This window comes from Ascaphus truei, chromosome 1 (assembly GCF_040206685.1).
Source record: "Ascaphus truei isolate aAscTru1 chromosome 1, aAscTru1.hap1, whole genome shotgun sequence".
NCBI classification, from domain to species: Eukaryota; Metazoa; Chordata; class Amphibia; order Anura; family Ascaphidae; genus Ascaphus; species Ascaphus truei.
Window position 1 is genome coordinate 202,621,503 of NC_134483.1, and position 26,207 is coordinate 202,647,709.

Below are 26,207 nucleotides of genomic sequence, written 5' to 3' on the forward strand. Positions count from 1 at the left end.
GAGCATGTATGTAAAGCGAAAATGTACTTAAAGTGAAGCACTACCTTTTTCCCACTTATCGATGCATGTGCTGTACTGCAATCGTCATATACGTGCATAACTGATGTAAATAACGCATTTGTAACAGGCTCTATAGTCTCCCCGCTTGCGCACAGCTTCGGTACAGGTAGGGAGCCGGTATTGCTGTTCAGGACGTGCTGACTGGCGCATGCGTGAGCTGCCGTTAGCCTATTGAGCGATATGTACTTACTCGCGAGTGTACTTAAAGTGAGTGTCCTTAAACCGGGGTATGCCTGTATGTTGTATGTAAAGGGATAACGATTGTGGGTTGTTGCAAAGTACTGACCTTTCCATATTTATTGCTAAACAGTATAACAGAAATTTAGCCCCGCCCACCTTCTAGAATGTGCTACTCTGTCATCTGAGGTAGGAGCATACCAAGGAACCCAACCCCGTCCCCTGTAGCTTTGGTGGCCCTATTATGTCACTATTGAGTATAAATATGGGACCCCAGGAGGAACCCAAAGACCATTAGGAGGGTTTGAGGAAGAATAAGAGGAGGGGGTCTCACCCTGTTATATGTTAGTTGTCTGTGTGCAACTTTATGTTTAAGAGTACAGTCAACTTTATTATTTTCCTAGTGAGGCAACAGTGCCCCTTATCTTAGAAGGGCCACTGCTGTGTGGAGGAAACACTTTGCACCCTTTGCTAGCGGAGGAATGTGTGTGGTGACTCATAGCCGGGGAGCCCTAGTACAGGGACTTACTGGGGGGTGTACCACATTGGAATTGCCCCGACACCAATTCCATGCCTAGGCACACCAGACCACCATTGTAGGGACTATGCACCGGATGACAGGTAATGGGAGCCTAGATTGAAGGTGCACTCCCGAACCTAGTGGTCTGGCATTTACTGCAAGGCATTGAGAGTAAATGGAAGGCACATTTCCATCAGCCTTGGTCTCTATAAAGATGTGATAAAGTCATGTGTACCCCCATGGAGAGCTGTTTGAATTCCAGGGAAGAAACCTGTATGTATGAAAACCTGTTTTGTCAATAAAACATATCCTGTTTGTGCAAAAAAGTTCCTGGCCCCCTTTATTATCATCCTCAAAGTTTACATCAACCACCCAGCCCGGATGTCAGCACCCTGAGAAAAGGTATGAGAGTCTGTGCACCAACATCTGCACTTTTCCACACTACCTCACTGCAACAACTCGTTTTCAGCCGGGCAAGGAGAGGTTACATGTAGATGTGAAGTACCATGAGTTACCTAAATTGATGTGACCTGCATTTGTAGAATTTAATTACACTTTACCAACCCTGCTCTTAATGCTTATACTTCTGACAACTATCTTGCTGAAATGAACTTTTCAGAGTTAGCTGGAAGAAAGCACTGGTGAAGCAGCTTATTACAGTATACTTGACACTCAATGCATTATATACTATGACAACAAGTACAATTCCAACTACAACAGAGAATATACAGTAGTGTTGATTTAGTAGTGAATGGGCCAACAGGTTTCTGGCACTTGAAGATGCCTTGTGGAACTGCACTGCTTATCAAATATGGTCCATATTGTTTAGCGTTATTATCTAAATTGACCCTTTGACATTCACTGTAACTATTATATTGACAGTCTCTACAGGAGAGAACATGGAAGTGATGAGAGGCCAAAGTGCTACCTGGATTTTCAGAAGTCTATGTCGAGTTAAGGAGTTGTGGCAACAGTGGCACACAACAAAACACCTGACATTCACATTTTGTTGCAGAAGTCATCTGGTTCATCCATCCATTTTATCAAGACATTGTTAAATGGGGATTAATAATATAAGATTTAAACAGAATGAGAATAAAGGGAATTAATCATCTTCCATATGAACCTGCAGCAATTTGCGATTGCCCAATGGTTTTTACCACTGATGTTGATGACTAGACATTGATTTAAGGATATCCCATGTGAACTAATACAGCTCACCACTCCCTTTTGGCACTTAAGTATCTTCTATCAGTAAACAACAAACAAATGACTAAGCAGGAGCACTGTCGGACCTTGCTAGTGCAGTTTGTCATCTCTTATTGCTAATAATTCAGATTTTAAAGTAAACCACCCAAATGAATATCCAAGTTCAGGAATGTACATATTGGGAGGATAGTTTTTTATATCCGGTAGCTGAACAATCACAGAGCAGCATCATGATACAGCTTATTATCTGTGTATCTTAGTTTTACACAGGAAAACATTCATTAAGAAAAGGTTCTCCACCACAATGGATTACAGTGAGATTTATTTTTGTGTTTAAAAGACTTGAAGTACAGTAGAGGCAACATTTATTCTAGCCGGGTTACATTCTGGGTATGTGCTGGGTATGTGCTGGGTATGTTCTGGGCTAGTTTGAGGCACTTTAAGGCATTTCTGCATTGACTAACGACCCATAGGATTAACACAGCAGGGATCCCTGGCAGTCCAATTCAGTTTGAATGGGACTGCCAGGGACCCCCGCTGTTAATCTGATAGGCCATTAATCAATGCAGAAATGCTGGGGCTAGTTTAGGGAAAGTTTAAGGCATGTATTCAGAATGTACCTGGGTGTTTCCTGGGTTTTTTGGGGAATTGCCACTGGTTTTTGTTCGAATAAGAGTTGCCTCTACTGTATTGCATTCCATAACATGAATATTAACCTTATTATCTTAATATATAATTGCTCCTGATCAGGATGGTGGCCACCTTGTACAATTTCCTATAATTCTTTCCCAGGCATACTGTAACTGAATTGTATAAATATATATATTTCATTAAATGTTCTAATATGGGGAGCTGCTGCTATTAAAAATAGACAAATTCTGAAAAATTTAAAAAAACAGGCCACGGGATCAATTAATTAAACTTTACAAAATACAATAATCGATCACCCCAGGGAGCAAATCGGAAATGTTTGCACCGATTTTGTACACATGTATGCAAAGTTTATAGACTTTCGTATCTACCTCTTATAAGTGATGCACTCTATGCTGGCAACAAGTATTGCTACAGCAACATGTCCGAGTAATTGGGAAGGGTGTGATATAGGCGTTCAGTGTACATAATTATAGGTGCAATATCCGATATGGGAATATTTTTATTTTACTAGAAGTTGAAAAACCTCAGCTTTCCTGTCCCCACCTGTAGTCGCATGTAGCACCCTTTTGTAATACACACGGCTGGTTCCGCTAGCCGTACCCTCTTCTGTGGTGAGAAATAACACTGGCTCAAATTTACTTAATCTATTTCACTGATCTAAATAGCAACTCGTCAGTTATGGGTATTTCAGAGAAACAACACAGGAACAATTATATTGTGCTGACTGGTGCAACTAAGTACAGGCATACCCCGCATTAATGTACGCAATGGGTCCAGAGCATGTATGTAAAGTACAAATGTACTTAAAGTCAAGCACTACCCTTTTCCCACTTATCGATGCTCCGGTACAGGTAGGGAGCTGGTATTACTGTTCAGGACGTGCTGACAGGCGCATGTGCGAGCTGCCGTTTGCCTATTGGGCGAGGGGAATCAGCGCGTCACTACTACGGCGGTCTGTAGGGCAGAATAAGTGTCCGTACTCGCGAAGCGAGCGTACGGACACAGGAGTATGGTGCTATTGAAAATATGTCCTTACTCGCGAGTGTACTTAAAGTGAGTGTCCTTAAACAGATGCCTGTACAGATGTTGCCAGATTCATCTCTACCCTGCCTGTGGCCTGATCACAGCCACGTGCAGCGCAGGGGGGGAATTGGACTCCCATTCTGAAGCAGGGACCCCGCTGTGTTAATCATTATGGGCAATTAGTATACTGAGTTTTGGCCATGGGGAAGCTGTGATCTGGCTGTGGTCAGGCTGCATTTCAGCTGCATTTCCTTAGGGCAAACTGCTAAATGAATGTGACTGCATCTGTATGCTTGAAATATTGTTGTACATCTCAGGATTGTTACTAGAAATCATGCTGCGCACCAAAATAGGAGAATAAAACAAGGAATAAACATACCATGGATGAAAGCTCCTGCTTTATCCTTTTCAACTCGGCTTCCAACGTCCGGATACGCTGTGAGACAAACCAATGAGAAAGGTATTCCATAGTTTAGCATGGAAAGGTTTTAACATAGAAAGCACAATATCAGTTCCACTTTTGCTGCTCACCCCAGTCATGTTACTTACCTCAACAGTTTTAATCAAAACTAGATACAAACGTGTACGCTACGAACTTCTACCTATTGTTCAAACTGCTCAGTAACAAATAATACTCCTAAATCACCTGACCTAGTGACAGAATAAAGATATATTTGCCATGTGGTTTTAGACTATGTGGCTTTAAAATAAGTTGGATGGTGGGCAATTTTAGAGCCACCAGAAAAAGAGAACAGAAAAGGAAGTCGCTTTGAGGGCGTGGGCGTCAAATGTAGAAAAGCACATTTCAAAACCATCACATTCCCCGAGGGATCTTGGGCAATTAACATTATCTCTCTCTGGCCCAGATGCACTAAGCTCCGTTAAAATCGTGGCAAATAATGTTAGGTTCGTCTCGTAGTTATGAAATAAAGAAACACTACATAGTGTAATACTGTTGTGAATAAATTTGTGCAAACAAAGCTCAAAAATGTCACAATAAAGCAGTCAAATTCAGGCAGTCATCCAACTTAAGCGGTGGATGTTCCCTGTGTATACAGCAGCCACCAGCCCCCAACCTCCAAGGAGAAAAAAAGAAGAAAAGAGACCATATAGTGCAGATGGTATTTAGAATTAAAAGGGATTAAAAAAATGCAGGCTTACACTTCATATGATCGAGGTAGGCAGTATGATATTATAGGTAGTGGGTGCTCATCTGGTCGCGATCCTTTTGAGTTCCTCACTATCCTCTGCTCCACCGCAATACTCTAGCATCCACGCCAGGCACTCCCGTTGCGTCACTTCCGGTTGTTAAGCGAACTTCCGGATCTGATGACAGGGGTGGACCTCAGTTGTTCTTCCTCTTCGGTATGGGCTGAAACACTCTACATGTTTCGCCGTTGTTACGGCTTCATCAGGAGTGTCTGTTGGCTGCTAAACTGGGTATTAAATACTCTAAGGCCCTCCCTCTCTGTAACATTCTATTGGCCAAACAATTATGACTCAGAGGCAAACAGAGATAGTGGGCGTTGATTAGGTGCATACACCTCCATTCATTAAAAAGGGGCATTATTTACATACATTTTTGCCTAAATCGGCACATATAATAAAAACAACCTCTTTTTATGATTCCAAAAGGAGGTACAATTTATACAAATAATAGCCTAATGTGGCATATAAAAACAGCATAATAAATTATATAAAATTTATAAAAAATTGTTAAAATGATAAAAACTCAAACCTAAATCTAACTTTATTTTTAACTTCATTAACGACGATAGTGGTATTTCTCAAAAAAAAGAGACAAAAGAAAATATAATTAATAATTAATATAATATCACTCATAATGTATATTTATAACATCATAAGAAATCTTTATATATCAATCCTTAAAGAAACACTCCCAATTCAATATCCACATTGAGCCCCCCTGGAGTTAGGGTTTTCAATGTGAAAATCCAATAGGTTTCTCTTTTTGTTAACTCAAGGAACTCAAAAGGATCGCGACCAGATGTGCACCCACTACCTATAATATCATACTGCCTACCTCGATCATATGAAGTGTAAGCCTGCATTTTTTTAATCCCTTTTAATACTAAATACCATCTGCACTATATGGTCTCTTTTCTTCTTTTTTTCCCCTTGGATTTTGGGGCCTGGTGGCTGCTGTATACACAGGGAGCATCCACCCCTTAAGTTGGATGACTGCCTGAATTTGACTGCTTTATTGTAACTAGTCATTTTTGAGCTTTGTTTGCACAAATTTATTCACAACAGTATTACACTATGTAGTGTTTCTTTATTTCATAACTACGAGACGAGCTCCCCTGATTTGTTGGAGGATCACCTGGTGCAAGACGAGTGGAACAGTCTTTATCAAGGGTTGCAGTTTGTTTCTAAGTTTCTTAATTTTTTCTTTAGATCACTTGATTGTTATTATCACACTGCTTTATTATTTACACATATGTGGTTGAATTGTATATTGTCACATTTAGGGTGTGTTTAGAGCGCTATAGTTAGTTTTTTTCAAAAAATGTTAGGTTACCTGAATTAGTAACGGACGTATTTTCCCAGAGTTTAATTCCTATTTACAAAAGGTACATATATGCAAAAAAACGACAGCAGTTGTTTAACTAATTAGCATAGGTTTAATGTCACGTTAAATTAGCGCTGACCTGCATAAGCTTCAGATAACATGGCTCGCTTAGTGCCCGTCTTACCTACACGTGATATTACTACCGTCTAGGGCAGGGGAGCGTAAAATTTTGGAGCTGCGCCCCCCTGCCAGCTCCCCCTTGCTTCGCTTGTGTGAGGCGTCAAATAACGCCTCGGGGTCACGTGAGCCCGTTTTCATGGAGACGCATGACACCGCGCGTCACTTGACGCCGTGTTGCCATGGCGATGCGTCACAGCGTCTGAATCTAGGTACATTTTATTGTTGCAGAGGCCTCACGCGATCCCCCTGGCATTTCATTTAAATGCCTCGGGAAAGAAAGCAGGGCCTCTGCAAGCACCCGCGCCCCACCAAAAAAAATCCAACGCCCCCATTTTGCGCACCGCTGATCTAGGGAGACGGAGAATACGTTGTTACTCCGGTGCTGCCCACAGACCAGACTCGTCCCTTATACTAAGGTGGGGACGTATAAGTGCACGCACCCGCAGCAGAAGGAGCGTGTCTGGAGTGTGGTGTTTTGGCGTGGCCAGGCCAGGTGTGAACAGGTGTAGCAATACTTGCCGGTACCGGTACTGAAGGAGCGAAGTGGTTGCCGTTAGCCAAAGGTCGGGGAGAGAGAGATCCGGAAGGTCGAGGTCCAAGCTGAGGTCGAGGGATGGAAGAAGCTGCAGGGTCAAGAGGGAGCCGGGATCCAGAGACAGGTAAGCTCGTCCGCCAAGCCGGGTCGTAACCTGAATGCACGAAGACAAAGGGAGAGCCAGAATAGACGTCTGTAGCAGAGACTATGTCGAGCGATGTGAGAGAGGCAGAACAGGCATTAAGTACTGTGGCTGACCAATGGTTAACGGAGGCTGGCTTGGAGGAGCCCTTGGAGCAGTCCAGGATTGGTTTCCATAATACGCTGCCAGGTGATAAGGTTTAGGGTTAACTAGTAACCAGCGTGTGGGAGGGAGGTGTGGCTTCACTGCAAGAGCAGTGAATAAATTAGCTGGTGCTGGAATGTGTTCCGTAACAGCAGGGGATGCGCGCGCAGAAGCAACGGCAGGCAGCCGAGCACCAGCCCCGCGCGGGGCAGCAGCAGCCAGACGGGGAGGACGGGGAAGTCCCCTCAGCATGGAGGCCGGGCGAGGAGGGAGCCGCACAGCCGCGGGAGTGAAAAGAGGTGAAGGGAGGTAACGCTGCGACCGACGTGACCCCCGAGTCCTCACAGTACCCCCCCCCTTCAGGGTCGGCTTCAGGACGATCCTTCCATGGCTTGGATGGAAACTTTTTCCGGAAGCGTTTAAGAAGTCCTGGTGCGTGGATGTCGTTAAGAGGTACCCAAGACCTCTGCTCGGGTAGGAAACCCTTCCAATGAACCAAGAAATGGACTTTCCCTCTGGAGAGACGGGAATCTAGTATGGTCTGGACCTCGTACTCTTCGTTGCCCTGTATGATCACAGGATCTGGTTTAAGAGTGTGGTCCGGGAACAGAGGGCTAGAGATGAACGGTTTGAGAAGTGAAGTATGGAAAACATTAGGAATTCGCATGCTTGGGGGTAGTTGAAGACGGAAAGCCACCGGGTTAACCTGCTCCATGATATTAAATAGCCCCAGAAACCTAGGAGCCAATTTGGGGGAAGGGGTTTTGAGGCGGATATTTCTAGTAGACAACCAAACCTTGTCCCCTGGTTTGTAGTTGGGTGCAGGTTGGCGACAGTGGTCAGCCTGGACTTTAGAAGACAGGGAGGCCCTTTGAAGTGCAGATTGAATTCTGGCCCAAGAGTCCTGTAGGAGGGAGATGTGTTCATCCACAGCTGGAACTCCAGAGGAGATCTTGGAAATAGGTAGGCAAGCCGGGTGATAGCCGTAATTAAAAAAGAAAGGTGTCTCACCAGTGGATTAATTCCTGGTGGAATTAAAGGCATACTCAGCCCAGGAAAGCAATTCCGTCCAGTCATCCTGAGAGTCAGAGACGAAGCACCTTAAATACTTCTCGAGAGATTGATTGACCCTCTTGGTCTGTCCATTAGGCTGAGGGTGATTACCCGAAGAGAAGGAGGAAGCAATGCCCAGTCTTCTTGTGAAGGATCTCCAGAATCTGGAAACAAATTGAGAGCCACGATCCGATACGATGGACGTGGGTATGCCATGGATCCGGAAAATTTCTTTGGAGAAAATATCGGCTAGGGCGGGTGAGGAGAGTAATCCTTTGAGAGGAATAAAGTGTGCCATCTTAGAAAACCGATCCACGACTACTAGAATAGTGTTCATGCCATTCGACCTAGGCAATTCGACAATACAATCCATGGATATGTGGGACCAGGGGCGTTCCGGGATGGATAAGGGCAAAAGAAGACCATGGGGTCTCTGGCGAGGAATCTTGTTGCGTGCACATACCGGACAGGCCCGGGTAAACTCAAGAATAGATTTGGCCATATTGGGCCACCAAAAGGTACGACGGATGAGGTCCAAAGTCTTCTTGTAGCCTGGGTGTCCTGCCGAACGGGAAGCATGTCCCCCATTCCAGAATCTCCGGAATAAACTTGGCCTCCACATATAAGGTATCCTTCGGGATCTCAAGATCGCTAGGAAGGTGGCTTTGAGACTTGATGATCCTCTCAAGATTTTTGAATGTAGCGACCGCGAGGATCTTTTATTTGGGAAGGATAGACTCTGTAGTTTTCTCTGGTCTCTCATCAGAAGAATATTGTCTAGAGAGAGCATCCGCCTTGACGTTTTTAGTGCCGGGAATGTAAGACAAAATAAAATTAAACCTGGAGAAAAATAACGACCAGCGGGCTTGGCAGGGGCCTAAACGACAGGCATTCTCGATGTATAAAAGATTTTTGTGGTCCGTGAGAATAGTGAACGGCTCTTTTGACCCCTCCAACAGATGTCTCCATTCCTGAAGGGCCAACTTGACGGCCAAAAGTTCTCTATTGCCCACATCATAGTTCCTCTCAGCTGGGGAAAACTTCTTCGAGAAAAAAACGCAAGGGTGAAGTTTATCCTGGGGAGAAAACTTTTGGGATAGGACAGCGCCGGCCCCGCAGTCTGAAGCGTCTACCTCTAGGGTGAAAGAAAAATTGGTGTCCAGGTGTCTAAGGATGGGAGCTGAGACAAAAGCTTGTTTTAGTGTTTCAAAAGCTATGACTGCCTCAGGAGACTAAGACGAAGGATCAGCTCCTTTTTGGGTCAGTGCTGTGATCGGGGCGATGATTGTGGAGAAGTTACGAATAAACTTCCGGTAATAATTGGAAAAGCCTAGGAACCGCTGAATAGACTTGAGGGAGCTAGGTTGCGGCCAATCAATTGCGGCTTTAAGTTTCTCAGGATCCATGGCCAATCCCGTGTTGGAAATAATATATCCCAGAAAAGAGGTGGTAGACTGGTGAAAGAGACATTTCTCCATCTTGGCAAACAAACGGTTCTCTCGGAGACGGGAGAGTACAAACTTGGTATGGATGATATGGTCCTGTAGATTCTTTGAAAAGATAAGGATGTCATCCAAATAAACAATTACAAACTGATTAAGGACATCCCGAAAGACGTCGTTGATAAAGTCCTGAAAAACCGCCGGAGCGTTGCATAATCCGAAAGGCATCACGAGATACTCATAGTGGCCGCTACGGGTGTTGAAGGCAGTCTTCCATTCGTCGCCCTCCCGGATGCGAATAAGATTACGCCCCGCGAAGGTCAAGCTTGGAGAACACGTTAGCACCTTGAAGTCTGTCGAATAATTCAGAAATGAGAGGAAGTGGGTAGCGGTTCTTCACCATGATGCGGTTCAGTCCCCGGTAATCAATACACGGTCTGAGAGTACCGTCCTTTTTCTTGACGAAGAAGAATCTAGCTCCTGCGGGTGAATTGGAGTGCCGAATGAAGCCCCGTTTAAGGTTCTCACGGATATATTCGTCCATGGCTTCCGTCTCAGGAAGAGAGAGGGGGTAGAATTTGGATTTGGGCAAAGTGTATCCATGTACCAAGTCTATAGGACAATCGTAAGATCTGTGAGGAGGTAGTAGTTCGGATTGGGTTTTGCAGAAGACATCCAGAAAAGCAGCATACGGAGCGGGCAATCCTCCCCTAGGGTTGGATGCATTGGCCAGCAGTCGAGGCGGAAGTACGGCTGGTGGAAACGGCTCCTCCGACCTCGACCTCCAAGCAATAGGATCTTGGGATGTCCAGTTGATGAGAGGATTGTGTTTCTGTAACCAGGGTAAGCCGAGAGTGACCAGAGTTCCGGGGGCGTGGATTACATCAAAGGCCAAGGTCTCCTTGTGTGAATGAGAGGAAAGGGTGATGTGGCGAGTCTCCAAGGAAATATATGCCGGGGTGAGAGGACGCTCATCAATCCCGACCAAGGCAACGGAAGACTTCTTCCTAACGAGTGGAATCTGGTTCTTTTCAGAGAAGGCTTGGTCCATGAAATTTCTTCCCGCGCCGGAATCGATAAATGCCGCAGTGGAGGTACGGAAGGTAGGACCCGAGAGAGAGACGGGAATGGTTAATTTCTTGGGAAGTTCCTTCCTGGAAAGGGGACAAGGAGATTTAGCACCCAGGGAGAGCCCCTTCGTACTCACTGGGTTTGGTCGTTTCCCGAGCGTAGTGGACATTCACGGATCAGATGCTCGGAGGATCCGCAGTAATAACATAATCCACCGACTTGGCGAGCTTGCTGTATTGGTGTCCGGGAACGCTGTACTCCAAGTTGCATCGGCTCCGGAGCCTCCAAAGCGGATAGCGGGGAGATGGCAGGTCCTGTGGTAGGGGAGAATCTCGGAAAAGGAGCACGGAAGGGTGTAAATCGAGGAAGCTGGCGTTGGAGGCGGCGTACCTGCAGGCGCTGATCCACTCGATTGGCCTGGGAGATGAGTTCCTCCAGAAGCCCTGGCCTGGGTTGTGAGGCGAGCTCGTCCTTGACGGAATCTGTTAAGCCTCGCCAGAAGACTGAGACTAAAGCCTCCTGGCCCCCTCGTGTCTCAGCTGCTATGGTCCTGAACTCCAAGGCGTGCTGGGCCACGGAACGACGTCCCTGGGAAAGTTCAAGCAAAGAGTCAGAGGTAGTTTCTTGGTGTGCGGGGGTATCGAAAATCTGTCGAAAGTCTCGTCTAAAGGCTGCATAATCACGGGTGATATCGGGACGGAGTTCCCAAATTGGGGAGGCCCATGCCAGTGCTTTCCCTGTAAGCAGGCTGTACACATATGCCACTTTCTTGCGACCAGTGGAGTACTGCTGTGGAGCCATCTCAAACTGGATCTCGCACTGATTGAGAAAACCGCGACAGGCGTGTGGATCCCCTGCATACGGTTTAGGTGCCGGGATCTTCGGGCCTGAAGTCACGGCAGTACCCGGTTCTGGCGACAGTGGCGGTGCGGTCCCAGGTGGTGCCTGAAAAGAAACGTCCTGTACCTGTTGAGTGAGGAGAGCCATTTGGTCAGTTAGGGCCTGGACTTGTTGATAAATGGCCGTCATCATGGAGGCCATGTCAGTCTGGTCTGCGTCTTGTGGGCTCGACATAATGTTACGCCGGTGCTGCCCGCAGACCAGACTCATCCCTTATACTGAGGTGGGGACGTATAAGTGCACGCACCCGCAGCAGAAGGAGCGTGTCCGGAGTGTGGTGTTTTGGCGTTGCCAGGCCAGGTGTGAACAGGTGTAGCAATACTTGCCGGTACCGGTACTGAAGGAGCAAAGAGGTTGCCGTTAGCCAAAGGTCGGGGAGAGAGAGATCCGGAAGGTCGAGGTCCAAGCTGAGGTCGAGGGATGGAAGAAGCTGCAGGGTCAAGAGGGAGCCGGGAGCCAGAGACAGGTAAGCACGTCCGCCAAGCCGGGTCGTAACCTGAATGCACGAAGACGAAGGGAGAGCCAGAATAGACGTCTGTAGCAGAGACTATGTCGAGCGATGTGAGAGAGGCAGAACAGGCATTAAGTACTGTGGCTGACCAATGGTTAACGGAGGCAGGCCTGGAGGAACCCTAGGAGCAGTCCAGGATTGGTTTCCATAATACGCTGCCAGGTGATAAGGTTTAGGGTTAACTAGTAACCAGCGTGTGGGAGGGAAAAGGGAGACCAAAAAGCGCACCAGCACAAACGGAGCAGGAAGAACCCAGGACAAAAAATGATTAAAAGGGCACTTTAATGTGACAAAAGACCCATCCAACGCGTTTCGAACGTCACAGCGTTCTTTTTCAAGGATAAAACACAATGTGATAACATCCATTATATACCCTCTTACCTGTGGGCCGTTAAAAATAAAAACCTCTAGACATGATTAAAAAAAGGTGCAAGAAAAGTAAATTTAAAGAGGTTTTTATTTTTAACTTTTTTTCTGTATATAACTTAGTTGCAACACAGCTAGTTTTTTAATCCACCTTGTTCATGTTTTTTCTTGATATAATAGTACCCTTTATTAAGCATTAGTTTAGTTTAATATAACTTTATTTCGTTTAAATATGCTTGTCCAGTTAGCAGCAATGTATTTTGTTCTGCTGGAATGGTCAATAAAGCTTTGTTATTGTGTTCCTATGTTTGCCCACATCCAAGATGGCCACACTGCCTTTGGTACTTCCTTTTGCCCTTAGATCGGCACTGAGTCGCTCTGTTATGACGTCATCAGGTTCCGATTTTTGGCGCGAAACGGCCCACAGGTAAGAGGGTATATAATGGATGTTATCACATTGTGTTTTATCCTTGAAAAAGAACGCTGTGACGTTCGAAACGCGTTGGATGGGTCTTTTGTCACATTAAAGTGCCCTTTTAATCATTTTTTGTCCTGGGTTCTTCCTGCTCCGTTTGTGCTGGTGCGCTTTTTGGTCTCCCTTTTCCCTGTATTGCATTGAGTAGCTGCACAGCCTGCCTGCCTGCCCTACCAGGATGTGAGTACTTCTATAATTTTCAGGGGAACCTGCCAATGAGACTGATGGTAAGTGGGTTGCACCACACACCACCTGTCTTCAGGAGGATAGTACCCATTATATGACACAATAGGTACTATATCAATTGTTAGTACCCTGGTACAGTGGTCTGGCTTATTATCATTTTGAGATATACCTGCATTTGAGCGCTTCAGCTATTTTCCATATTGGTTTCCATAATACGCTGCCAGGTGATAAGGTTTAGGGTTAACTAGTAACCAGCGTGTGGGAGGGAGGTGTGGCCTCACTGCAAGAGCAGTGAGTAAATTAGCTGGCGCTGGAATGTGTTCCGTAACAGCAGGGGATGCGCGCGCAGAAGCAACGGCAGGCAGCCGAGCACCAGCCCCGCGCGGGGCAGCAGCAGCCCGACGGGGAGGACGGGGAAGTCCCCTCAGCAGGGAGGCCGGGCGAGGAGGGAGTCGCACAGCCGCGGGAGCGGACAGAGGTGAGGGGAGGTCACGCTGCGACCGACGTGACCCCCGAGTCCTCACATACGTGGAGACACACCGGTGCCCTAAAAGGAACAAACCTAAATTACCTGGGATATATGCAAATTTCAATCACTTGAGTATACTTTGCATACTTACTCAAATTAACATATATTGCAGATCTTAAGCGTGTTTCTTTTTGTGCACGGGTATTTCATCAAGTGTTGTATAAAGATGAGAGGTATTTGGGACTCTAGTAAAATAGGACTCCTCTTTCTTCTCTATTGCTCCCCACAAAAAAACTGGCCAACTCCAGTCCTCAGGGGCCACCAACAAGTCAGGTTTTCAGGATATCTCAGCTTCAGCATAGGCGGCTCAATCAGTGGCTTAGTCATTGAGTGAGCCACTGATTGAGCCACCTGTGCTGAAGCAGGAATATCCTGAAAACCTGACTTGTTTGTGGCTCCTGAGGACTGGAGTTGGCCACCCCTGCACTAGGGGAAGACCCCTGAGTGAGACACAGAAACATAATTTGCCATTTTATCAACTTCTGTCTTATTACCATGTAGTTTATGAGGCGCAAGTGCTGGTAGGGTAAACTAAAGGCCGTCATTAGAGTACCTCGTTTATTTGGAATATGTATGAGAATGTTTAACAGGAAACAGAACAAAAATAGCCTGAGGCAAGCCAAATATTTTTTTTTTTTGCAACCCTGATTAAACTTCATAATTTTGTCTTAAGCACACATTTGGCAAGGCTGTCATTAATAATACATATAAATATATATATATTTATTAATTAATTAATAATACTAAGCTGTTCTGTTTTCTCCACCTGCTTTCCTAGTGCTTTTAATGGGAGTTGCTACACACAAGCTAACTTGAGTAATTTCTTCTTCTCCTGTAGGTTACTTACCAGTTGCAAAACATACCTGTTTTTTGGCTTCAATGGTCTCCTCACTCGGTATCTCATCGTCTGCTGTGATCTCGACTACGTTTAGGTTTTCTTCTACGCAGGCCGCATCCTCAGTCGGGTCTAGGATTGTTCCCTCACACTTTGCAAGCTAAAAAGAAAAATGTATGCTCAAACTGTAGAAGGCATGAATCTAAAGAACAAACATTTCCGAAGATCTCATTTTTAAATCACTTTGTACATTCCTTTTGGACAAGCTTACAATGTATTAAGTGCTGCTAGTGTAAGTCCGTCACTATTATTCCCAGAAGATTCCATGTTTTTTATTGCCCCTAGAAGTATGTATTGTTCTTTATTGAATATACCCCATAAATACATGAACTCTCGCACTGAAGTTTAAGTACACGTGTGTACAAGTCGCACAAAAATGTGTGTGCGCCAGTTCTTTACACAGGTACAGTATTACAACATCCACTTTATATTCACGCTCTCATTTTTATAACGCTTCTGTCAGCATAATGGAAAAAGTGGAAATTGTGGATTATTGCGGAATCCTCTTCACTACTCGTACCTCGCTTCACCAACACATTTGGGGTTAGCTTGGTTTAGTTTGAAGTCCCCAAAAAATAAATATCTCCCTCAATCATCATCTAAAGTTTGACTAAATTGAAGACGTACAGTATAGCAGCCAAAGATCTTGGTATCTGTGAAGTTCACAGGACATTAAGTCATTCAACAATATGATATCTGTACATCAATGTTTACTTTAATTATTTTGTAATTATGGATTATGAAAGTCCTTATCCACATCCTTGTCGTTGAAGGACAAAGAAAGAATGGGCCGTATTGTCTTTTTTTTTTTTAGTGAATAAACAAAGAAAGGCTAATAAATGGCTTATCCCCACGTCCATTCATGGTGGTCTTGCATCAACACAATATTGTGTGCTCTGATGCACTGCACTATTTTCTTCTTGAAGCTGATTTGAAAGTAGGAAACTTGAAGGTTAACTCTATGTACAATGGACTTTTGGAGCAAAATTGGAGCAAAGCGCAACGTTTTTGTGTTGCGCCTCTTAGCGCCAATATATCAAGGTTTTTGCTCCAGTTGGTGCCCCGTGTGTTAGCTTGTGCTTTGTGCAGTGCCAAAAGTTGGAGATAGGGAACAATACATGATAACATTTTGCGCCTCTATGGAGCGAGACGTAGAAACTAGCGCAACACGCTTATTACACACTGTATGATGCACATTGGAGCACAACATTTATAGTATGTCAAAACTGTGCTTTAATGCATAGACTCCTACGTTTCTTTCACATGCCATTGACTGTTCACCAGGGAGGATTATGTCACCTCATACATGACGGGGTTGTGATGCAGAGAAAAGGGGGAAATTATAACATTTAATAGAAACCATTATTATGTGTGTTGTGTATCTTCTCTTGGAGTTCTACAAATTGCGTCCTGATGCCCATGTATTGTATTATTTTATAGTAATGTAAATTGCAGTTTGATGCAGTGAAGTTAACCGCAAAGGGTAGTAAGTACACCAGGTTTATAAATGCATTTGTATTTCTTTGATTTGTCTTACATAGTTACATAGTAGGAAAAAACAGCCTCTGGGGAGGGAAGTGGAGCACAGCGCAGGGTCAAACAGCAGGAACCAGCACACCATAGGTTAAAAACTACTTTATTGAGCGACAAGGGGAGAAACCATAAAAGGAGCAACCACCCACTCTGACGCGTTTCGGGCTAAGCCCTTTGTCAAAGAGTCCTGTCTTTGTCATAGTTACATAGTAAATGAGGTTGAAAAAGACATATGTCCATCAAGTTCAACCAAAGTTACATTTAGAAGAGCGATACTGGACTTTCCGGTATGGCGCCAGAGGCAGCAGACGCAAGGCACTGGGCTCTGGAGCGCCCGCACCCCACACGCAGCATATTCGTGGAGAAATTCATTTTAAAAAATCAATAATCTCCCGCGAGCAGTGTCAGAAGCAGAGCGGCTAATGGACAAGCAAGTTACCAGAAGATCCTCCATGGCAACGAAGCAGCAGAGAGCGGAGAAGCCCCAGACTAAAAAAGACTCTCCCAAGATGGCGTATGCATGCAGGGCAAAGGAACAGGGTGAGGCTGAGCAGGAGCAGGAGATCTCCCGCACAGAAATCCTAAATGAACATGCTGATTTGGCCAAAGCATTGGCAAGGGAGCTGATGCCTGCAATCAACAAAAAGTTTGATGAACTGCAAAAATCTTTGGAAGACTTCAAAGGTGAGCTCTTCTTGCAAAACACAGGAATAGGAGAGGCTGAGACCAGGATAGGGGACCTAGAGGATGACCTAGGAGAAACTCAGAAGGAAGTCCTGGAGCTAACAAAAAAAAAAGAATGAGAGAGAGAGAGCGAGAGAGAGAGACCGGGCGAGAGAGAGACCGAGAGAGCGAAAGAGAGAGAGAGAGAGCGAGAAAGACAGGAGAGAGAGAGATTGATCGATCCGTGGGGGATGATGTGAGATGCAGGGGGGGGGGGGGTGATGTGAGATGCAGGGGGGGGGGTGAGATGCAGGGGGGGGTGTGATGTTTAAACCAAAATCATTACAAAATATATACACACTGTTTATTCAAAAGTATGAGTTAATAATTATTTATTATTCCTACTGCTTTACACGTTTATTTTGTGATTTACCCCTGTCGAACATGTGTCATTCAGATAGGGGTTCCCCGAAATGTTACAAAATACTTAAAGGGTTCCTCCAAACAAAAAAGGTTGGGAATCACTGCTTTAGAGTAACAACGTTGAATGTTAAGGAAGTCAATTTCCCTATTAAGCGTAAAAAAATCCTGATATATCTCAAACGACTGAAAACTGAGATTGCATCAATTCAAGAGACACATCTGAATGCAGAAGAGAGTAATAAAACTCCAATGGCACTGGGTAGGCAAGTGTATTTTCTCTCCAGCCAAGGCAAAAAAAAGTGGTGTGGCTATCCTAATAAATAAATACCTGCCGTATGAAATAATATCTCCATGGAGGGGATGCAGAAGGATGCATCGTCAAATGTCTGATTAAAGTACATAATGAGGAGTTAAATATTTATAATTTTATAATAAATATATGGGCTCAATGAATATGACCAAGCCTTTCTGCTAAATTTGGCTGACATGTTGCTGAACGAGAAAAATAATAATGTAATAGTAGGGGCGGGGGGACTTTAATCTAGTGGTTGGCCCATTCTTAGATAAATCACAACAGGCACAAAGGACAGAGAAATTAAAAGCAGCTCAAAAAGGGACAAAGATGTTTATTGACACTAGGATTAGAGGATTGCTGGAGAGTGTTTAATCCCACAGAAAAGGAATACACGTTCTTCTCACACACCCACAATATATTCTCTAGGATAGACTACGTCTTTGCAAAGAGACAGATCGTGGGGAAGATTACAAACACAAAAATTAAGGACATAATTATATCTGATCATGCACCAGCGTGGGTAGATATTAGGTAAACAGGAGAAAAAACTAGGAGCACAGCAATGAAAAAACGAGAACTGGAGGCCAAATGAAAAAATAACAAAAATTTAATGGGGCATAAACTATTTAAAAGAGAAACCTCTAACGCGTTTCTCGCATGGTGCGCTTTATCAAAGAGTAGTTTCAATGGTCTTAATCAAACTCTTATATGGTCTACACCCTCAAAAGCACCGCTTACCTATGCCCAGGTGAAAACAAACCCCCAGGACACAAATCCCCTGTGAAAACAAAACACAGGAAAGGGGTGTAATGCTCAGAGGAAAGAGATTCACAAAGAGATAATAAACAGGTAAAAATGCAATAAAAAAGACCAGCAACATACAAAAAAATCAATAACACATATATATCATCTGTGGAAGCATAGAAATACATATGTCCAAATCTATAATAAACAGTCAATATATACATAACTCATTAACCTGTTAACTTGATGCAATATAGCAGAATATGAACAATATATCATATCAATCTCCACTCAAGACATAATAAATTTGATTTTATGTAATAAATCTGCCAGAATTTGAAATGATCAGAACACATGTATGAAACATATTATGCTAAGAAACAAATGAAAAACAAATGAAAAAAATTGAAAAAAATGAAAAAATTAAAAATGAAAGCCAAAAGGAACTATCAGACAAAAATATATCTTATATGATCATATGAAAAGCAGATCAAGAAAATTAGTAAATATCTTAATGATCAAACAATCAGTCAATAATATCATAAAGCAGAGGCATAGCAAGCAAATTTTTGGGGGGTTTTAAATCCCATTCTGTATTAATTCCTGCAGGGAATAATGTATCCAAAGAGTGGATCCAAAACATCTCACGCTGGTTGAGAAGCTTTAATCTATCACCCCCTCTCACGGGCATAGACACTAGTTCAAAAACTGAAAATTGAAAGTTTGATAGACTGCCTGAAGGACAATCAGTAAAATGTTTAGAAACTGGTTAACATTAAATCTTTTCTTTTTATGGAACGAATGTGATCCATAATTCTGTTTTTAACAGGACGTATGGTACGGCCCACATAACATTGGCCACAGCCGCAAGTAAGATAGTATATAGCAAATTGTGAGTCACAATTAATAAAGGATGGGTTCCTATAATTCCTTCTAGAATAGTCTTAATGGATTTTGATGGGTTTCGCATAGCAACAAATACAACATTTTCCACATTTAAAGAAACCTTTAATCTTATCAGATTTTTTTGGCTCCATAGAGTTAAACAAACTTGGAGAGAGATAATTTGATAAGGATTTGGATTTCCTAAAGGTAATGGCTGGACCCTGGTTAACTGTACTGTATAGGTCTTTATCAAGAGTAAGGATCCCCCAATGTTTATAAATGATAGAACGTATCTGTTCAGCCTGCCGACTAAACTGAGTGACAAATAGAGGAGACGTCTCCCCATTCAATTCATGATCTTTCTTAAACCTCACAGACGACTTTGATAACAAATCTATCCTGTTTGTAGATTTAGCACACATATATGCTTCCTCAATGTCAATATGATTATATTTTCTTTGGACAAATCTGTTTTTTAATTCCTCTGCTTGTTGCTCAAATAAATCATCATTTGAACAAAGTCGCCTCAGGCGAAGAAATTGAGCCTTGGGTATACTCCGAATCAATGATTTAGAGTGACTACTGTCTGCTTCCAATAATGTATTCTGTGAATTAGGCTTTCTAAAGATGTCCGTTTGAATAGTGCCTGTCGTGTCAATAAATAAAGTGATATCTAAATAATTAATGTGATTCATGTGTTCCTCATATGTAAATTTAAGATTTAAAGAATTAATATTAAGTGTTTGAATGAAAGTGTGCAAAGATAATGAATCCCCATCCCAAATCATAATCAAATCGTCAATGTACCGTTTATAAAAAATAATCTGATGACGTAAAGAATTATCAGCACCGAAAATGTGTGCGGATTCCCAAAGTCCCATAAACAAATTAGCATAAGAGGGGGCAAAAGACGTCCCCATAGCAGTACCCCGTGTCTGAAGATAAAACTGTGATCAAAAGAAAAATAATTGTGGGTGAGAAGAAACATAATAGAATACAAAAGAAAGTCACGTAATGAAATGGACCTGGATTCTGGATTGTGATTACGCCGTCCATTGACTGTTTGCTGCTGATTTATCACTAAGGGTTACCTGGTATATGCGAGGGTCTGTCGGTTCCCTTAGGGGGACCAAGGGTTCATCGCTTCCAGCTGTTTCCCATTCTATGTGATCTAAGGACTTCCTTATTACAGCTACAGCGTTTCTACACTCATGGGGTTGGCTCCGGTATGTTTAGGGTTAATTCAGCCTGCGCGTGATACACGCTGTCTTCCAGGTTAGTAGCGTCGGGCTTTGAGGTTTATTCCTCTGCTTTGCTATTGGGTATATATTAGTGTGGGACAAAAAGACACAGGGATAGAATTTGGAGATTCCCATCTAATTTGTATAACAATGAAGAATTTAGAGCATTTCTCCTAAATAATTGGCTAAGCTTTAAGTACACAAATGCTGGACAGTGTCGGGAGGGCAGACTGTATTGGGAAACTGGCAAGGCAGTCTCGAGGGGCCAAATTATAGCATATGTAAACACTAAGGAATGACAATTATCTGCAATTTGGCAAAGCTAGTGAAGAATGAATCAGAAGGTTTTGCAAGTTTAAACAAAGACCTATGATAGAAAACAGGGTGAGGTATATGAGATCCAAGGATATGTGCGAAATCTGGCTCCATAGAAAGGATGTAGAAAAAAAGAGAGGTGGGACACTGCTCAAACCATAATACCACATAGAAAAAATAAATATGGTAAAGTAAGCCTGGTGCACGGGGAAAATGGCTATGTTAACAGAAAAAAAGTGGACAGAGGTCACAAAAGTCCCCTATTAATTGCACTCAAGGCAAAATGGTAGATACCAAACTTGTATGAAAGATCAAGACAGAGAGTATGCGTTCTAGTGAATCTAGACTGTAAGCTCCTCGGGGCAAGGACTCCTCTTCCTTAATGTTACTTTTATGTCTAAAGCACTTATTCCCATGATCTGTTATTTATATTATCTGTTATTTATTTGAATACCATGTGTATTACTACTGTGAAGCGCTATGTACATTAATGGCGCTATATAAATAAAGACATACAATACAATACAATCTAAGCGCTAAAAAGTGTCACGTTGAAGACAACTATTTAGCTAATCCTAACAACCATATACATGTTGAATAGTGTCTTGTGATAGGTCAATAGTATCACTCAATATAAGGAAAAATAAACGAACGTATGTCCAGATCTCGTAACATCCAAGTAAGGTAAGTATCTGAAAGGATATAAGTATCCGCAGTATGGACCAGACAGAAAGGTCCCAGATGATGAATAAAGTATATACAAGAGGATACAAATATCCACTGAAAGACTAATGTCTACAGTATGATAGGTGGTCAGTAAATGACCATATATCCACACAGAAAATATGCCACATTATCAAAAAATATATAATGGTGACATCCACAGTTAAAATACAAAAAATAAAAAACTTTTAGTAAATGATCGCCGAGAGACAAGTGATATTCAAATAAATGTAAAAACAATGAGTATTAAAAAAACCCTTAGAGGGGAGCGGGTGGGAGAGGGTAGCGACAGAATGTATAGGGGAAATCACTACGGTAATGGTAGTATATAGGTCAAAAAGTGAGGTCCCTATTGGAGCTACCAAATAGCTAAATAACCCTGTAGGTAGAGTCAGAGTAGCGCACAATACAACAAATGGAACGTGTATATACAATAATGCATAAGTCTAATCCTCTAATGGTAGCAAAGGGTATATGCTCCATAGAAATGAACAAAAGAAAATGCACTTTAGGGATGGGAATTTCTATAAATTTGGAAATAAGGCCATATTCCAAGAATCCGGAAAACCCCAGGAGAAATTACAACTGACCCTAAGGAAATAAATATGGTGTTTCAAGATTTCTACAAAAAAAATATAGTAAAAGTAATAGAGAGGAAATAGCCCAAAATAACTTTTTGGAGAAAATTATGCTCTCACAGCTAACTAGAGACGAGCAGCAGATATTAAATGCACCAATTACTGATGAGGAAATAGAGCATAAGATTAAAATAATTCATAAAGAGGGAAGAAACCCAATTCCTACTAAAACCAATTTGCAAAATAATAAGTATAATAAGCCAAAAAGGCTTTTGATAATGTTAAATGGGAGTACCTATTAAATATTTTAAAAATGGGAATCACAGAGACTTTTCTTCGTGCCATTAGAGCCATGTACAATGACCCCAAAACAAAAATAATGGCGACAGGATTACTGTCAGATGAGATCATCTTATTCAGAGGCATAAGACAAGGCTGTCCATTATCGCCTTTGCCGTTTAATATTGCTATTGAGTCACCGGCCGAATATTTCAAGAATATGGAGGAGTTTAAAGGTATCAAAATTGGGGGAAAAGAAACTACAACAGCCTTGTATGCAGATGATTTTCTGATAATGGTGGCAAACCCTAAGGTGGCAATACATTTATTTTTTTAGGGATTTAAAAAAATGCATCCAAAACAGACATATTATTACTGGCAAACAGAAATAAGGGTGAGTGGAGGTTTGAGTGCCCATTTAAGTTTACCAGAAAGCCACTTAAATACTTGGGAGTATATATTGTACTGACTCGGAACTACAGTAAAACAGCTGTACAGAAATAACTTTAGCACAATATTTTCCAAGATGACGAGAGAGTTAGAAAATTGGCAGAACCAACCTTTAAGCCTTGCAGGCAAATGCCAGCTGGTCAAAATGATTAGCTTTACCAGACTGATACACCCTATGCAGATGCTGCCGATCCTATTGAAGCATTCGGATACTGAATAAGGCCGCGGGGCATGGTCAGCGCTTAGGTGATGACCCGCGCTGATCCGCGCTCACGCTTGGCAGTGAGCCCCTGCAGCCGCAATGAGAGCGGCTTTAGCAGGGGCTCGCACACGCTTCCGCAGGCGTGCAGAAGCGTAGCTGACAAATTTTTTTTAGTTTAATCGCTCACGGAAGCGCAGGGCCGGTCACGTGAGCGGTTCGCCCAATGAGGGCGAACCAGCTCCGTGACATCACTGGCCCGCCCCCCGGGCGGCGCGTGAACTAAGGCCAGGGAAAGCACCTGCTTTTCCTCAGCCTCCACGCGCCTGAAGTCTCTATGGACTCAGCCTAAGCAATCAGTAAATGTATTTGGGAAAAAAGCAAAAAAAGAATTGCTCTGAAAAAACTACATTTAACAAAGGAAATGGGAGGCCTAAACCTACCCGATTTAAGGAAATATAATCTGACCTGTATCGCGAAATATATAGGAGACTAGATTAATGGGGTACAACCAATATTCTTATATTGTACTAGAAAAGCAGAGTGCCCCCTTGGAGTCTGCTGGGGGTGTTACATCAAACGTAGTCGAAATTACCTATAGCAGCCAAAGATAACCCTCTGATAAAAAACACATGGGCCGCATGGAAAATACTCAGGAGACAGTTTGGAGCATCCTACCGTACACATGCTCAAAATGTATACCCATACAAAAACCAAACTGGATCAGCACTAAAAAGGTAAATCAAAGTAAATGAAGGACTTACGTTTTGCTTTTGATCTCTCCAAGTTTCTTCTATAATGTATCAAAAAAAGCAGCAATACAGAAAAAACAGCACAGCCAGGGAAAGCAAAAACACAAAGCAAAAAGCGCACATTGGGGCCTATTCACAAGGCAGTGGTAAGTGGGTTTTCTGCGAGACTATGCACAAAGCAGTGATACATGCTTTTAAGTGAGATAAATGGCTTTAGAGTGTGATACTGCCTGCTGTGAGATTCACAAAGCAGTGATAACAGTGCAGTAACATGCTATAATGGGTTTATATCTCACTTAAAAGCACTTATCACTGCTGTGCACATAGCCCCCTAAATATGTATACCATTTAAATAGTGAACTGATATACCAATTGAGGAGTGAATAAAATTAATTTATAGTGAGGTGCAAATGAGGCTAATAATCATATGTGAAAAACAATTTAAAAACAAAGTGCAATAAATAATTGGAATATAACCTTCCCTTTGGGAATAATGGAGAGTCTGCTGCTATATCAAAATGGATGACAGGGCACCAAATCTAGACAGAGAGGTGACACAAAGCACAAAAACTCTCATCGTGCAGTATGTTAATAATTGTATTGTATGTAAAAGGTAAGGGATGCACGTACAAAAATGGTAAAAGCAGTGGGTTTAAAAACCGAGGATGGATCCACGATCTGCCGCTGCACGGTCTGAATCAACCCGATGGTAGAAGGATAGCTGGGGGCAAAACTTCCGAAGCAGCTGTAGAGGCATTCCTCTCCGCATTCATCCTCCACGAGGGCTGCTCGTGAGTTCTCTCTGTGATACGGGGTTCCTGCATTGGAGGCGTGCCGAAAAGCTGAGGGTTCCCCTATCCGGTGCAGGAACTTCGTAGCACAGAGAGAGAACCAGCAGAGGACTCTCCCGTAGAGTTGCTACGAGCAGCTCCTATGGAGGACCTAACGTCACCCGTGGCACGTCATTGGAGACGTGCTGACAGCCAGGAGGTTCAGTTGCCCGGTGTAGGAGCTCCGTTGCTCGGAGAGCTAACCAGCAAAGGAATCTCCCTCAGAAAACTCACAAGCAGCCCCCGTGGAGGACTGAATGCGGAGAGAGAGGCCTCTATAGTGGCGGCCGACCTGAGTCTAAATCGGCTAGATCCGCGGCTCTCAGATTATCTCGGTCAAGTGCGTCTTTTTTTTTTTTTTTTGTCCGGAGTGAATTGCGTTATTTTAGCGCTCGTGATATTAGCATTTTATTCTCGCTGTCTGCAATACTGCAATGCCGTGTAAAAACTCAGGGGGGCGTTTGCGAGCTGTTGTCTTGGAAGTCTAATACCTTCGCGGTTCAACCTACGTCAGTACACAGTCTGTGTGTGCGCGCGCAGTAATTCTAAATTTGCATATTTAAAGTACATGCATTTGCAGTGCTGTACTGTATAGTATGTCTCATTTGAAAATTGTTGAAACGCATAGGCGTGTACTGTACTGTAACAGTGTCACCTTTCGGCATATACAGCACTCTCCCCTCGCTCAGGATAATTAACTGCACTATATTAACGGTGTTGATCAAAAAAAGGGATTTTGATCAGAAAGGCAACCCTCTATATACAGCACTCTAATCATATATAATGTATTAATGGACATAAAGGATTGTCCAGCAGATAGTACTGTCAGAATCACCGTAGAAGTCAAAAACAATAACATTTTATTACGTCTCAATTGACCTTAAAAACACAGATGCAGTATTAAAAATCCCCATATTAATGTGGCTATAATGGATATTAATGTATGTTCAGGTAAGTATTATAGATCAAACTATTTAATTAGTAATATCCAATCATCCAGAGCTATAAGTATACAGTGAAAAAGCTGTAGAGAGGGCTAGTATTGTATCAGAGACAGCTGCCCATGTCTATGTAGTAAATCAGCACACAATGTTAAATCAGATGCTATCTTGGAACCCCTTTAAAAAGGGTGTTTCTAGCCTTTAATTAGCTCTCATGTATATGTAAACAGAGATCCAATGATACGCATCTATATAGATATTTAGGACGTTATATTTACTCAGTTGTATTACAGAGTGTTATATAATATAATTGTCTGCTCAATAACCATAAACATGTAACAGTAGAGTAGTTTTTGTTTCATATATATAGCCAAACCACCTTGTCGGTTGGTGGTGTGTGTTAATCACTAGCAGTATATGTTTTCCACTGATTTCGCAAAGGACACAGCCGTGATGTACACACTACCGGAGTATATATACCATCTCTACTTAGCTCATAACATAGATATTACGATAAACAGGTAATGATTTATATACTCAAATATATAAGACCTGCCCATAATGGTCAATGTAGGTCATATTTAGTGTTAGGTTTAGATAATATGTGATAAGTGTAATGTACAGGTGTAGGATTGGGTGATGTGTCCATTATCTCAATTTTAGATAAACCTACTAATATAAATAAACACCTAATAAAACTTATAAATGATGAATAAAAATGTGAATGATGTGGTGTAGTTGTGTAGGAATG

General features: G+C 42.8%; 1 protein-coding gene across 6 annotated transcripts in view; it reads right to left on the reverse strand.

The window, feature by feature from the left end:
* The window catches only part of LOC142495174 (uncharacterized), a 329,787-nt gene that overhangs the window by 238,981 nt on the left and 64,599 nt on the right, over positions 1-26,207 (reverse strand). For 5 of the 6 annotated variants that reach the window (XM_075600322.1, XM_075600306.1, XM_075600313.1 and 2 more), the window contains exons 4-5: positions 14,574-14,705; positions 4,023-4,079 (exon numbers count right to left, since the gene is read on the reverse strand). In XM_075600322.1, the coding sequence (XP_075456437.1) occupies positions 4,023-4,079; positions 14,574-14,705 (189 nt within the window). The remainder of the gene's footprint in view (positions 1-4,022; positions 4,080-14,573; positions 14,706-26,207) is intronic. The other variant, XM_075600301.1, reaches the window with a different exon arrangement.